Source organism: Carassius auratus, unplaced genomic scaffold (genome assembly GCF_003368295.1).
Source record: "Carassius auratus strain Wakin unplaced genomic scaffold, ASM336829v1 scaf_tig00055710, whole genome shotgun sequence".
In the NCBI taxonomy this organism is placed as follows: Eukaryota; Metazoa; Chordata; class Actinopteri; order Cypriniformes; family Cyprinidae; genus Carassius; species Carassius auratus.
This window is the reverse complement of record NW_020527360.1, coordinates 726-16,242: the sequence shown is the minus strand read 5'-3', so window position 1 is coordinate 16,242 and position 15,517 is coordinate 726. Positions and strand designations below refer to the sequence as shown.

At 37.3% G+C, this 15,517-nt stretch overlaps 2 protein-coding genes and 2 pseudogenes across 2 annotated transcripts; all 4 read right to left on the bottom strand.

Moving 5' to 3' along the window:
* Positions 1-613: 613 nt before the first annotated feature.
* LOC113090486 (protocadherin alpha-2-like) lies at positions 614-3,079 on the bottom strand (annotated as a pseudogene).
* An 862-nt stretch (positions 3,080-3,941) lies between these two features.
* Positions 3,942-7,057, bottom strand: LOC113090487 (protocadherin alpha-2-like). Its single transcript, XM_026256279.1, has 2 exons — positions 4,505-7,057; positions 3,942-4,420 (listed from the first exon to the last, which is right to left on the bottom strand). The coding sequence occupies exons 1-2, from the start codon at positions 6,661-6,663 to the stop codon at positions 4,267-4,269; spliced, it is 2,313 nt and encodes a 770-aa protein (XP_026112064.1). The 5' UTR covers positions 6,664-7,057; the 3' UTR covers positions 3,942-4,266.
* A 1,408-nt stretch (positions 7,058-8,465) lies between these two features.
* LOC113090488 (protocadherin alpha-2-like) lies at positions 8,466-11,132 on the bottom strand. Its single transcript, XM_026256280.1, has one exon. It carries the CDS (start codon positions 10,912-10,914, stop codon positions 8,521-8,523), a length of 2,394 nt encoding a protein of 797 aa, XP_026112065.1. The 5' UTR covers positions 10,915-11,132; the 3' UTR covers positions 8,466-8,520.
* A 767-nt stretch (positions 11,133-11,899) lies between these two features.
* LOC113090485 (protocadherin alpha-2-like) lies at positions 11,900-14,411 on the bottom strand (annotated as a pseudogene).
* Positions 14,412-15,517: the final 1,106 nt, after the last annotated feature.

The following is a 15,517-nucleotide window of genomic DNA, read 5'->3' as shown; positions in this document are numbered from 1 at the left end:
TAATTACTGAAGATATTTTCTTTTAAATAGCAATTTTCCACCCTATGAATGTATGCTTTAAAGAATGGAATTTGTTAATTGCAAATTATGAATGCAATCAACACACTTACTGTAAATATCTGTAAATATCCTCAGCACTTGTTAAAGAGGGAATACATTATGTTGGTTAATTCGTACAAAATATATGTCTCAACATCTAACCGTGATGACCAAAATGTACGGAAAGAAAAGCGAGGACGAAATGTTCATTGTCCATGGTGCTGAAGACTGTTAGGAAAACACCACCTTAAGACTTCGATATTGTGTTTGTTATTCATAAAGCGCATTTAATTGCATTTTGTCTATTACCATTTAATTTATACTTGACTATTCAGTCACTTAATTTAGCAAAGACGACAAAGGCAATGGAATGTCGTTCAGCGAAAGTAACTAAAATAAGCGACAGCAACAGCTTGACTCAAATCGAAGGTAATTTCAATCCAATGCATCAACTAACTCTAACAATAAATTAGTAAATAAACAACAAAAATACTTATATAATCTCCAAAGAATTTAAATCTTTATTATTATTATTATATTTTTTTTACAGAACTAGGTTCTAAAATCGTCTTACCTTCTCAGTGCTCGGAAGAGTTTGCGTGCGCGTAAAAGTATCTTCTCCATTAATGCTGATCAACTCCGCTTCTGCTGGCGGAAATGGTGAAGGGAAAACGACAACATCACTCTTTATTGTGTCTGAACTGAAACACACATCGTACTGTTGAGTGGATTTAGAGAAGGACCAGCTTCCGTCTGGATGTGTGCTGATCACTGGGAGCCCTGTACCTGCTGAAACTGCCGTCTGTCCTGTAGCATTTAGCTGCTATCAAACCCCACCAGACTCAGTAAAAAGATGACTGATACTGAGACAATAGCGATGAGCAGATACAGATTCAGATCTGAAAAGCTCTCCTCTTTAACAGGAACTTCTCTGAATGATGTCTTTATGTCATCCAGACTCTCAACGACTACAACATCTATGGACATAGTCGCTGAGAGTGATGGCTCTCCATTATCAGACACTGTGATGAGAAGTGGTGAGTTTTTAAGTCATTGTCACTCATTCGTCTCTTAGTCTTTATTTCTCCAGAGCTGCTTCCAATGCGGAAGAGATTCGTTCCTTTGGGTTCAGTTAGATGATAAGACAGAAGTGCGTTATATCCAGAGTCAGCATCAACAGCTCTGATCTTGGCTACAAAGTATCCCGCTTCAGCAGAGTAGGGAATGTTCTCACTATTAACTGATCCAGGTTCAGAATAAGGCGGTAAAATAACTGGACTGTTGTCATTCTCATCCAGAATAAACACATTTACAGTCGCATTACTGCTCAGAGGAGGAACACCAGAGTCTGTTGTCATGACATGAAACTGGAATCTTTTTGTTTCTTCGTGATTAAATGACTGTAAACTGAATATTTCTCCACTTAAAGAGTTTATATTTATCAGTGTTGTTATAGGAACACTGGAGCTGGAACTGTCTAACAGTGAATATGAAAGTTCTGCGTTTTCACCAGTGTCTGAATCATCAGCTGACACTTTTGTCACGAGTCCTCCAGCTTGACCATTCTCACTTAGAAAAGCGTTAATAACGGGCGCGGGGAAATGTGGAGCATTGTCATTAACATCAGAGATATGAACAGTTATAACAGAGCTGCTGGAAAGAGACGGAGTTCCTTCATCTGCAGCTGTAATTGTGATGTTATACAGAGAAACACTCTCTCTGTCCAGAGGTCCATCTACCACTAGAGAATAGTGATTGTTATATGACATCTCCAGTTTGAAAGGAAACGAGCCTTTCAGAGCACAGTGTACAATGCCGTTTTTACCTCCATCTTTATCAGACACCGTGACTAAAGCAACTGCAGTTCCTGATTTTGTGCCTTCTTTCACACTCTCAAGAAGTGAAGTCACAGTTATTTCTGGTGCATTGTCATTTTCATCGACAACTTCTATTAAAATTTTACATTGTGTGCTCCTCGGTGGGCTGCCTTTATCTTTCGCTTGCACTCGTAACTCAATCGCTGGATTTTCCTCGTAATCTATCTGCCCTTTTACTACAATATCACCAGTCTCAGGGATAATGGTAAATAGGTCTTGCTTTTTCATATGATTAACAATCGAGTACTGAATTTCGCGGTTTATTCCTTCATCCAAATCAGAAGCAAACACGGATAAAATTGTAGTACCAGTAGCAACATTTTCCCTCAATTTGACTTGTAAAGAGGTTGACTAAACACTGGATTATTGTCATTGACATCCATGACGTTTATAAAAATATTTACCGTCCCGATTTAGGTGGCTTTCCTCCATCTACTCCAGTGAGAATTAACTTAATTGTCGCTTGCTTCTCTCGATCTAAAGCTTTGTTCAGCACTAACTCAGCAGACACACTCTGGTCTTCACTCTGTGTATCTAGACTGAAATGTTCATTCGGACTCAGTTTGTACTCTTTCAGCGAATTACTGCCAACATCAGAGTCCTCGGCTACAGGGAGAGGAAATCTCTCTCCAGGGCTTGCGATTTCACTAATATTCACAGTAAATTCTTTAACAGGAAAATGTGGCGCATTGTCGTTTATATCCAAGATCTTAATCTCCACTCTGTAAAGATGATGAGGATTTTTTGCAAGGGCCTCTATATTCAAAGAGCATTTCTGATTCGACAAACATAACTCTTCGCGGTCAATTCTTTCATTAACAAACAGAGCGCCAGTTTTCAGATTAACATCAAAATACTTCTTATTTGATCCAGTCACAATCTCAAACATACGAGATTCCAGTTCATGAACATTTAAGTTCAGGTCTCTCGCTATATTCCCAACAACTGTCCCCTTATTTACCTCTTCCGGTACGGAATAGGCGATCTGAGCAAACGCAGAATCCAACATAAAAAGGAAAAAACATCAATCCACATTTGCGATATCCCGTAAAATCCATGATGGTCATTCACAAGTGGCCTGAAGACAAAAAAAGGTGAACACGAGTATTTCTCTTTTGCATTCAGGAAGCACGAGACGAAATAGAAACCATCATGTCTGAAATGCAAACACACTAACACCAAGATTCTGAGAGAGAGGGAGAGAGAGAGGCTACAGAGTAAAGGCTAAACCATTATCTGACGGTCTGTAGTGACACCATGTGCTAAAACTATGCCATAACCTACCAGAACAATTCAGCTTGCTATAGATTTAAAGTGAGAAATAACAATGTATTCGGATGACACGACAGCAACAGTAATATTCAAAGTAATCCAATACAAAAGCGAAGCAAAAACACACCACAAAATAATATTACTTAGCAACATCAACACATGGATAATCTAGTAAAACGGCAAAGTCGTCCAAATGAAGGACATTACGCATAGTAAGATAAATGCAAAATCTGTAGAAATCAGTGGTCAATTAACAGTTCATAACATAAACTTGTTATTACAAAATAATTATATGCTTAAAAGCTCCACAGTAAAACTGTGAATAGGTCATAGATTTTAAAATTTAATAAGGGAGGTGTGTGTGGGGGGGACGCGTACGGAAGACTGGAACGGTATTTGGACCGATCATTCAGGACAGTCAATTTTATTAATAATAATAATAATAATAATAATAATAATAATAATAATAGAGACTGATATTAGTTTTCGGCTTTCCATTTGGCATTTTAATTACCTGTGCTTCTTCTTGGCACAGAGTAGAGGATTTTCTGTTTTGCATATTATTTCGATTGCATTTATTTTAAATGCAAATTAATTTTGAAGCACTAAAACGTAAAAACACGATTAAGACATCCACCAGAAAGAACCAAATTAATCCAACACAGTGTCTTGACAATTCATGACTGTTTTAAGTTTTGGAAAATTGCCGACATTTGTACAACCTAATTACACCCCACTGAGGGTTGTGTTTAGGGGTGCAGCTTCATGTTTACTTTATATAACAATTTACACGTTTTCATTCGAATCAGAATAAATTGCAACTTGTTTGCGATATCCTTAGGCCTATATTTTCTAATGATAACGGGTTAGATTAATGATTGTCCGTAATTCGATTGTCACAAGAAACAAGAACAAAGAAGAAAAAAAAAACAAAATAAAAACAATAAATAAATAAAAATACGTGAAGTTAAAATAAAAAAGCAAATTTGTTAATAGCAAAGCGATTACTTAGCAACCATTGGAAATAACTGCGAACAGTAAAATTCAGAACAATAATTCAGCTCGAAAAATGTATCAGTCAGCAAAATTGTTTAACATGTCTTACCTTCCCAGTACTCGAAATAGTTTGCGTGCGCGTAAAAGTATCTTCTCCATTAATGCTGATCAACTCCGCTTCTGCTGGCGGAAACGGTGAGGGGAAAACCACTACATCACTCTTTATTGTGTCTGAACTGAAACACACATCGTACTGTTGAGTGGATTTAGAGAAGGACCAGCTTCCGTCTGGATGTGTGCTGATCACTGGAGCGCTGTACCTGCTGAAACTGCCGTCTGTCCTGTAGCATTTAGCTGCTATCAAACCCATCAGACTCAGTAAAAAGATGACTGATACTGAGACAATAGCGATGAGCAGATACAGATTCAGATCTGAAAAACTCTCCTCTTTAACAGGAACTCCTCTGAATGATGTCTCTATGTCATCCAGACTCTCAACGACTACAACATCCATGGACATAGTCGCTGAGAGTGATGGCTCTCCATTATCAGACACTGTGATGAGAAGTGGGTGAGTTTTTAAGTCATTGTCACTCATTCGTCTCTTAGTCTTTATTTCTCCAGAGCTGCTTCCAATGCGGAAGAGATTCGTTCCTTTGGGTTCAGTTAGATGATAAGACAGAAGTGCGTTATATCCAGAGTCAGCATCAACAGCTCTGATCTTGGCTACAAAGTATCCCGCTTCAGCAGAGTAGGGAATGTTCTCACTATTAACTGATCCAGGTTCAGAATAAGGCGGTAAAATAACTGGACTGTTGTCATTCTCATCCAGAATAAACACATTTACAGTCGCATTACTGCTCAGAGGAGGAACACCAGAGTCTGTTGCCATGACATGAAACTGGAATCTTTTTGTTTCTTCATGATTAAATGACTGTAAACTGAATATTTCTCCACTTAAAGAGTTTATATTTATCAGTGTTGTTATAGGAACACTGGAGCTGGAACTGTCTAACAGTGAATATGAAAGTTCTGCGTTTTTACCAGTGTCTGAATCATCAGCTGACACTTTTGTCACGAGTCCTCCAGCTTGACCATTCTCACTTAGAAAAGCGTTAATAACGGGCACGGGGAAATGTGGAGCATTGTCATTAACATCAGAGATATGAACAGTTATAACAGTGCTGCTGGAAAGAGACGGAGTTCCTTCATCTGCAGCTGTAATTGTGATGTTATACAGAGAAACACTCTCTCTGTCCAGAGGTCCATCTACCACTAGAGAATAGTGATTGTTATATGACGTCTCCAGTTTGAAAGGAAACGAGCCTTTCAGAGCACAATGTATAATGCCATTTTTACCTCCATCTTTATCAGACACCGTGACTAAAGCAACTGCAGTTCCTGACTTTGTGTCTTCTTTAACAATTTCCAGCAGTGGAGTAACATTTATATCTGGTGCATTATCGTTTTCATCCATAATTTCTATTAAAACTTTACAATGAGTGCTCTTTGGTGGGCTGCCTTTATCTTTCGCTTGAACTCGTAACTCAATGGCAGGATTCTCTTCGTAATCAATTTGCCCTTTTACAACAATATCTCCAGTCTCAGTGATAATGGTAAATAGGTCCTTTCTCTTGCCATGACCAACAAATGAATACAGAATTTCACTGTTTGTTCCTTCATCTAAATCAGAGGCAAATACAGATAAAACTTTTGTTCCACCAGCAACATTTTCCTTTAGTTTGACTTTGTAAAGAGGTTGACTAAACACTGGATTATTATCATTATTATCCATTATGGTTATAAAAATATTTACCGTCCCCGATTTAGGTGGCTTTCCTCCATCTACTCCAGTGAGAATTAACTTAATTGTCGCTTGCTTCTCTCGATCTAAAGCTTTGTTCAGCACTAACTCAGCAGACACACTCTGGTCTTCACTCTGTGTATCTAGACTGAAATGTTCATTCGGACTCAGTTTGTACTCTTTCAGCGAATTACTGCCAACATCAGAGTCCTCGGCTACAGGGAGAGGAAATCTCTCTCCAGGGCTTGCGTTTTCACTAATATTCACAGTAAATTCTTTAACAGGAAAATGTGGCGCATTGTCGTTTATATCCAAGATCTTAATCTCCACTCTGTAAAGATGATGAGGATTTTTTGCAAGGGCCTCTATATTCAAAGAGCATTTCTGATTCGACAAACATAACTCTTCGCGGTCAATTCTTTCATTAACAAACAGAGCGCCAGTTTTCAGATTAACATCAAAATACTTCTTATTTGATCCAGTCACAATCTCAAACATACGAGATTCCAGTTCATGGACATTTAAGTTCAGGTCTCTCGCTATATTGCCGACAACTGTCCCCTTATTTACCTCTTCCGGTACGGAATAGGCGATCTGAGCAAACGCAGAATCCAACAGAAAAAGGAAAAATATCAATCCACATTTGAAATTTTCCAAAAAGCCCATGATGGTCATTTACTTCCGGCTTGTGGACAGGCAAAAATATAAACGCAAGATAATCTAATAGTTCTTTTTGCATTCAGAAAATACGAGACGAAATAGAGACCATCATGTCTCAACTGCAGATACACTAACACTAAGATTCTGAGAGAGAGAGAGAGAGAGAGACTTCAGAGTAAAGACTGAACCTTTATCTTACGGTCTGTAGTGACACCATGTGCTGAAGCTATGCCATAACCTACTTGAAAAAAATATATTTACAAAAACTTTAAAGTGAGAAACAGCAGTGATACAACCACCATATTAATATTAAAAGTAATCCAGTGCAGAAAAGCAAAGCAAAAATAGCCTACACAACCGTTATTATTTAGGCTTATAGCAGCATCAAGACATGAATAATGCAATAAGACGGGAAGGAGACAGACTAAGACTTGACTGTCTTGACACAGCCTACAGAGGTACTGTTTCGTAAAGTTGTATTATTACTATTATTATTATTATTATTATTATTATTATTATTATTATTATTATTATTATTATTATTATTATTATATATTTAGGCTACATTAATTCTAAACACAGTGTTTAATATAATGCATTTATATGTGAAAAGCATTTCAAAAACATCCCAGGAACCGATTAATTTAACGCAGGCTATTTGTCTAGACCCCAGTGACAGGTTTTAGGGGCGGGTTTAGGTGTAGGTCACTCGTACAAATTCATACGATTTAGCCACTTCTTAAAATGTGTACGAATTGCCGTGAGATCAGGGTAAAAATATGCAACTATTGCAGGTTTTTGGGCAAATTGGCGACATTTGCAGCATACTTAAGCCACACTGAGGGATGTGGTTAGGCGTGAAGCTTACTTTTTATTACAAATTACACGTTTTCCTTAGAATCACATTTTGCAAGTTCTAAAAAACTACAACTTATTTGCAACATATTTTATGGGCCTATAAGATTTCTCGTGATACCGGGTTGAATTGATCAAAGTACGTTATTCAAAAAACATAAAATAGCCTCAATTACAATTAAAATGAATCAGAACAAAGTTAAAATAGGATAATTGAAAGCAAGACAACCACGTGGTAAATACCAAACCCCCTATTATGGCAACTGTTAGAAATAATTTCGAACAGTTGAGAACAATAATTCACCTCGAAAATCATTCAACAATTAATTTCCAACGATCTTACCTTCCCAGTAGGAAGAGTTAATAGTTACTCAAAAATTAAATGTCGACGAAATCACTACTAATCAACAACAAATAATAATAATAAATAAACGAATCAACAACAACAACAAAAAAAGTGTTATTTAAGAAAATATATTATATAAGAGGGGAAATACATCATTTTCGCTGTCCGTGGTACTGATGTGATTTACAAAATACTATGGTAAAGAAAAAATGAAAATGAAATAAACAACAGCATGATATCACAAGGTAATGTTACAATATAGAAAGAAAGAAAGAAAGAAAGAAAGAAAGAAAGAAAGAAAGAAAGAAAGAAAGAAACAAAAAATGGTCTATAAATATATACACTTAGTGTACAAAAGTCAAGTCAAAACTGCACAGTGATACGAATAAAAATACGCCAGAGCCACAAGAGGCTGAAATAACCTGCACAACTTAAACGTATTATCTTAACAACTAGCGAAAATGCTTATTAATATTTCGGCTGTGAATAGCGTCCAGTATTTTACTTATCTTGTGCTTGTTATTGTAGCCTGCGCGTAATTTTGTTTACATTTTTTTTAAAAAACTTAAAAAATACAGAAAATGTAGTTAAATGGCCTTATAAAAAATCTAATTAATTGTTTCTCAAATGTTAATTTTACAAATCTTGGGTAAAAGTACAAATGAAATGCACTACAGAAGCAAGTAACACTGTCTTACCTTCTCAGTGCTCGGAAGGGTTTGCGTGCGCGTAAAAGTATCTTCTCCATTAATGCTGATCAATTCTGCGTCTGCTGGCGGAAACGGCGAGGGGAAAACGACTACATCACTCTTTATTGTGTCCGAACTAAAACACACATCGTACTGTTGAGTGGATTTAGAGAAGGACCAGCTTCCGTCTGGATGTGTGCTGATCACTGGAGCGCTGTACCTGCTGAAACTGCCGTCTGTCCTGTAGCATTTAGCTGCTATCAAACCCACCAGACTCAGTAAAAAGATGACTGATACTGAGACAATAGCGATGAGCAGATACAGATTCAGATCTGAAAAACTCTCCTCTTTAACAGGAACTTCTCTGAATGATGTCTTTATGTCATCCAGACTCTCAACGACTACAACATCCATGGACATAGTCGCTGAGAGTGATGGCTCTCCATTATCAGACACTGTGATGAGAAGTGGGTGAGTTTTTAAGTCATTGTCACTCATTCGTCTCTTAGTCTTTATTTCTCCAGAGCTGCTTCCAATGCGGAAGAGATTCGTTCCTTTGGGTTCAGTTAGATGATAAGACAGAAGTGCGTTATATCCAGAGTCAGCATCAACAGCTCTGATCTTGGCTACAAAGTATCCCGCTTCAGCAGAGTAGGGAATGTTCTCACTATTAACTGATCCAGGTTCAGAATAAGGCGGTAAAATAACTGGACTGTTGTCATTCTCATCCAGAATAAACACATTTACAGTCGCATTGCTGCTCAGAGGAGGAACACCAGAGTCTGTTGCCATGACATGAAACTGGAATCTTTTTGTTTCTTCGTGATTAAATGACTGTAAACTGAATATTTCTCCACTTAAAGAGTTTATATTTATCAGAGTTGTTATAGGAACACTGGAGCTGGAACTGTCTAACAGTGAATATGAAAGTTCTGCGTTTTCACCAGTGTCTGAATCATCAGCTGACACTTTTGTCATGAGACCTCCAGCTTGACCATTCTCACTTAGAAAAGTGTTAATAACGGGCGCGGGGAAATGTGGAGCATTGTCATTAACATCAGAGATATGAACAGTTATAACAGAGCTGCTGGAAAGAGACGGAGTTCCTTCATCTGCAGCTGTAATTGTGATGTTATACAGAGAAACACTCTCTCTGTCCAGAGGTCCATCTACCACTAGAGAATAGTGATTGTTATATGACGTCTCTAGTTTGAAAGGAAAAGAGCCCTTCAGAGCACAGTGTACAATGCCATTTTTACCTCCATCTTTATCAGACACCGTGACTAAAGCAACTGCAGTTCCTGATTTTGCATCTTCTTTCACACTTTCCAACAGAGGAGTCGTCACTATCTCTGGCACGTTGTCATTCTCATCTACAACTTCTATTAAAACTTTACAGTGTGTACTTTTAGGAGGAACGCCTTTATCTCTCGCCTGAACGCGCAGCTCAATTGCAGAGTCTTCTTCATAGTCAATTTGTCCTTGAACAGCGATTTCCCCCGATTCTGAATTAATTGTAAACCGGTTTGTTTCATCTGTATTTTCATGGCCAAGAAATGAATATTGAATTTCACTATTTATGCCCTCATCCAAATCACTGGCAGAAACAGAGATTATTTTGGCTCCAATCATTGTGTTTTCTTTCACTTTGACTTTATACAAAGGTTTGCTGAAAATAGGTTTATTATCGTTTACATCCATGATATTAACAGCAATACTCACTGTTCCAGATTTAGGAGGTTTTCCTCCGTCAATAGCGGTGAGTATTATGTGAATAACAGCTTGTTTTTCTCTGTCTAAAGATTTCTGTAGCACTAATTCAGCCAACATACTCTTTTGACCACTATGAATATCTAAAGTAAAATATTGATTTGAACTGAGTTTGTAGTCTTTCAGAGAATTACTGCCAACATCTGAATCTTTTGCAATCGGAAGAGGAAATCTGTCTCCTTCATTAGCTATCTCTGTAACATTAACAACATACATGCTTTCTGGAAAAAAGGGAGCATTGTCATTGACATCCAAAATTATAATTTCAATCCGGTAAAGTCTGTGCGGATTTTGAGCAAGAGCCTCTAAATTCAACGCACATTTCTGATTGCTGCCACACAGCTCCTCACGATCAATCCGGTCTTTGACAAACAGCGAGCCCGTTTTCACATTTACATCAAAATACTTTGCATTTGATCCAGGCATAATCTGAAACATGCGTGATTCTAGTTCCTGAGCACTGATCTTCAGGTCTTTTGCTATATTCCCGATCACAGTTCCCTTATTTACCTCCTCGGAGACGGAATAGACAATTTGACCAAGCGAAGATTTCCATAAAGATAGAAATAAAACGATCCAGAAGCCGTAAGATTCTGTTAGATCCATGATTGTGCACAATAATATCCTGCGATTATTTACCGTAAAAGCTATTAAAACAACTAAACAGACCTCTCTAGACACAATCCGACATCACGACGCAGTAGCTACTGTGAGCCTTGGTTATTTACACGCCTTCAACATTTCCTCTTGTTCTCATGCTGTAAAGGAGGAGCTCAGATAACTCTCAAAGTCACGGTCTGTAGTGCCACCACGTGTTGTAAAAGTGGAGAGTCAATAAGATGCTACTTGATTTAGTTTTTCCGTAAAAAAAAAAAAAAAAAAGTAAACTAAAGGTGTCACCATACTCAAACTGTAAAATATAATCATTAGTGTCAACTCAATCATTATAATAAACAACTAATAATAATAATAAACATGAATTAACTAAAAAAACTGTGTACTGTTCAAGGAAATATATGAAGTGAAAAGGAAAATAAGTTACATTCGCTGTCCGTGGTACTGAAGTGATTTACTAAATATTACAGTTAAGCAGTAAAAGAAAGAAAGAAAGAAAGAAAGAAAGAAAGAAAGAAAGAAAGAAAGAAAGAAAGAAAGAAAGAAAGAAAGAAATAGTCGTATGCACTTAAGGTACAAAAGCCAAGTCAAAGAGAAATTAGAAACTCAGTACAAGCCAATCAAACTTTAACATGAAAAAAGTTGCACAGTTATACGAATAAAAATACGCCAGAGCCAGGAGATGCTGTAATAACCTGCAAAACTAAAACGTATCATCTTAATAACTGGCGAAGAATTAAAGCAATATTTCGACTTTGTCAATAGCGTCCAGTATTTTACTTTTTAACGTTCTTTGTTTAAACGCATTTATTATTAATATTTTAAAATGCTTATTTTTTTTTAATTAATAATACTTTATTTATTTTATAAACATATAAACTTAAAAAGAAAGAAAAACAGTTAAAAGGGCTTAGAAAATAATCGTGAATCAAATTTTAATTTTACAAATCTAGGTTAAAAGTACAAGTGAAATGCACTACAGAAGCAAGTAACAATGTCTTACCTTCTCAGTGCTCGGAAGGGTTTGCGTGCGCGTAAAAGTATCTTCTCCATTAATACTGATCAGTTTCTGCGTCTGCTGGCGGAAACGTGAGGGAAAACGACTACATCACTCTTTATTGTGTCTGAACTGAAACACACATCGTACTGTTGAGTGATTTAGAGAAGGACCAGCTTCCGTCTGGATGTGTGCTGATCACTGGAGCGCCTGTACCTGCTGAAACTGCCGTCTGTCCTGTAGCATTTAGCTGCTAATCAAACCCATTCAGACTCAGTAAAAAGGATGACTGATACTGAGGCAATAGCGATGAGCAGATACGATTCAGATCTGAAAAAACTCTCCTCTTTAACAGGAACTCCTCTGAATGATGTCTTTATGTCATCCAGACTCTCAACAACTACAACATCCATGGACAAGTCGCTGAGAGTGATGGCTCTCCATTATCAGACACTGTGATGAGAAGTGGGTGAGTTTTTAAGTCATTGTCACTCATTCGTCTCTTAGTCTTTATTTCTCCAGAGCTGCTTCCAATGCGGAAGAGATTGTTCCTTTGGGTTCAGTTAGATGATAAGACAGAAGTGCGTTATATCCAGAGTCAGCATCAACAGCTCTGATCTTGGCTACAAAGTATCCCGCTTCAGCAGAGTAGGGAATGTTCTCACTATTAACTGATCCAGGTTCAGAATAAGGCGGTAAAATAACTGGACTGTTGTCATTCTTCATCCAGAATAAACACATTTACAGTCGCATTACTGCTCAGAGGAGGAACACCAGAGTCTGTTGCCATGACTTGAAACTGGAATCTTTTTGTTTCTTCGTGATTAAATGACTGTAAACTGAATATTTCTCCACTTAAAGAGTTTATATTTATCAGTGTTGTTATAGGAACACTGGAGCTGGAACTGTCTAACAGTGAATATGAAAGTTCTGCGTTTTCACCAGTGTCTGAATCATCAGCTGACACTTTTGTCACGAGTCCTCCAGCTTGACCATTCTCACTTAGAAAAGCGTTAATAACGGGCGCGGGGAAATGTGGAGCATTGTCATTAACATCAGAGATATGAACAGTTATAACAGAGCTGCTGGAAAGAGACGAGTTCTTCATCTGCAGCTGTAATTGTGATGTTATACAGAGAAACACTCTCTCTGTCCAGAGGTCCATCTACCACTAGAGAATAGTGATTGTTATATGACGTCTCCAGTTTGAAAGGAAACGAGCCTTTCAGAGCACAGTGTACAATGCCATTTTTACCTCCATCTTTATCAGACACGCGTGACTAAGCAACTGCAGTTCCTGATTTTGCATCTTCTTTCACACTTCTCCAACAGAGGAGTCGTCACTATCTCTGGCACGTTGTCATTCTCATCCACATACTTCTATAAAACTTTACAGTGTGTACTTTTAGGAGGAACGCCTTTATCTCTAGCCTGAACACGCAGCTCAATTGCAGGGTGTTCCTCGTAATCAATTTGACCTTGAACAACAATTTCCCCCGATTTAAATTGTATGTTGAACAGGTTAATTTCTTCGGTGTTTCCATGAAATGAATATTGAATTTCACTGTTGTTGCCCTCATCCAAATCACTGGCTGAAACAGACACTAGTTTGGTTCCACTAGCTGTGTTTTCCTTCACTTTAAACTTTATACAAAGGTTTGCTGAAAATAGGTTTTATTATCGTTTACATCCATGATATTAACAACAACATTCAGTTCCAGATTAGGAGGTTTTCCTCCGTCAATAGCGGTGAGTATTGAAGTGAATAACAGCTTGTTTTTCTCTGTCTAAAGCTTTCTGTAGCACTAATTCAGCCAACATACTCTTTTGCCCACTGTGAACATCTATAGAAAAATACTGATTTGAACTAAGTTTGTATTCTTTCAGAGAATTACTGCCGACATCTAAATCTTTTGCAGTTGGAAGAGGAAATCTGTCTCCTTCATTTGCATCCTCTGTAACACTGACAACATACGTGCTTTCTGGAAAAAATGGAGCATTGTCATTCATATCTATAATGATAATTTCAAGCCGGAAAAGTCTGTGCGGATTTTGAGCAAGAGCCTCTAAATTCAACGCACATTTCTGATTGCTGCCACACAGCTCCTCACGATCGATCCGGTCTTTGACAAACAGCGAGCCCGTTTTCACATTTACATCAAAATACTTTGCATTTGATCCAGGCATAATCTGAAACATGCGTGATTCTAGTTCCTGAGCACTGATCTTCAGGTCTTTTGCTATATTCCCGATCACAGTTCCCTTATTTACCTCCTCGGAGACGGAATAGACAATCTGACCAAGCGAAGATTTCCATAAAGACAGAAATAAAACGATCCAGAAGCCGTAAGATTCTGTAACATCCATGATTGTGCAGCAGAATGTCCTGCGATTATTTACCGTAAAAACGATTAAAACAACCAAACAGACCTCTCTAGACACGATCCGACATCACGACGCAGTAGCTACTGTGAGCCTTGGTTATTTACACGCCTTCAACGCATTTCCTCTCGTTCTCATTTGTAAAGGAGGAGCTCAGATAACTCTCAAAGTCACGGTCTGTAGTGCCACCACGTGTTGTAAAAGTGGAGAGTCAATAAGATGCTACTTGATTATAGTTTTCTGTGAAAGATAAAGTAAACTAAAGGTATCAACATACTCAGTAAAAATATAATAACTCTTGTAGACTAAATTGTTTAATAATCAACAGCAAATAATAATAATAAAAACGAATTAACTAAAAAAAAAAAAAAAGTTTTATTGAGACGGAAAATACGCCACTTTCGCTGTCCTTGGTACTGAAGGGATTTAGAAAATACTACAGTTAAGCAGTAAAAAAAAAAAGAAAGAAAAAGCCAAGTCAAAGAGAAACTAGAAACCCAATAATATATATAATACAAGCAAATCAAGCTTTAAGATGAAAACAGTGATACGAATAATAATAAATAATAATAGTAATAATAATAATAATAAAGTGATACGAATAAAAATACGCCAGAGCCACGAGATGTTGAAATAACTTGCAAAAACTAGCAATATTTCGACTTTGTCAATAGCGTCCAGTAATTTACTTGTTACCTTTTGTTTGGGTATAGCCTACACGTAAACATATATATATAATATATATATATATATATATATATATATATATGTATATATAAAATACTTAAAAAAATGAAGAAAAAAAATAGTTAAATGGGCTTAGAAAAAATTATAATAATCGTTTCTCAAATGTTAATTTTACAAATCTAGGTTAAAACTAGAAGTGGAATACACTACAGAAGCAAGTAACACTGTCTTACCTTCTCAGTACTCGGAATAGTTTGCGTGCGCGTAAAAGTATCTTCTCCATTAATGCTGATCAGTTCTGCGTCTGCTGGAGGAAACGGCGAGGGGAAAACGACTACATCACTCTTTATTGTGTCTGAACTGAAACACACATCGTACTGTTGTGTGGATTTAGAGAAGGACCAGCTTCCGTCTGGATGTGTGCTGATCACTGGAGCGCTGTACCTGCTGAAACTGCCGTCTGTCCTGTAGCATTTAGCTGCTATCAAACCCATCAGACTCAGTAAAAAGATGACTGATACTGAGACA

What these genes read in the sequence shown, in the direction of transcription:
- LOC113090487 (XM_026256279.1), bottom strand. Translation starts at nt 6,663, where the DNA reads ATGACCATCATGGGCTTTTTGGAAAATTTCAAATGTGGATTGATATTT. An exon ending in ACAGACGGCAGTTTCAGCAG is followed by an intron (nt 4,421 to 4,504) that starts GTACAGCGCTCC and finishes TGTGTGTTTCAG; the next exon opens with TTCAGACACAATAAAGAGTG.
- LOC113090488 (XM_026256280.1), bottom strand. Translation starts at nt 10,914, where the DNA reads ATGGATCTAACAGAATCTTACGGCTTCTGGATCGTTTTATTTCTATCT.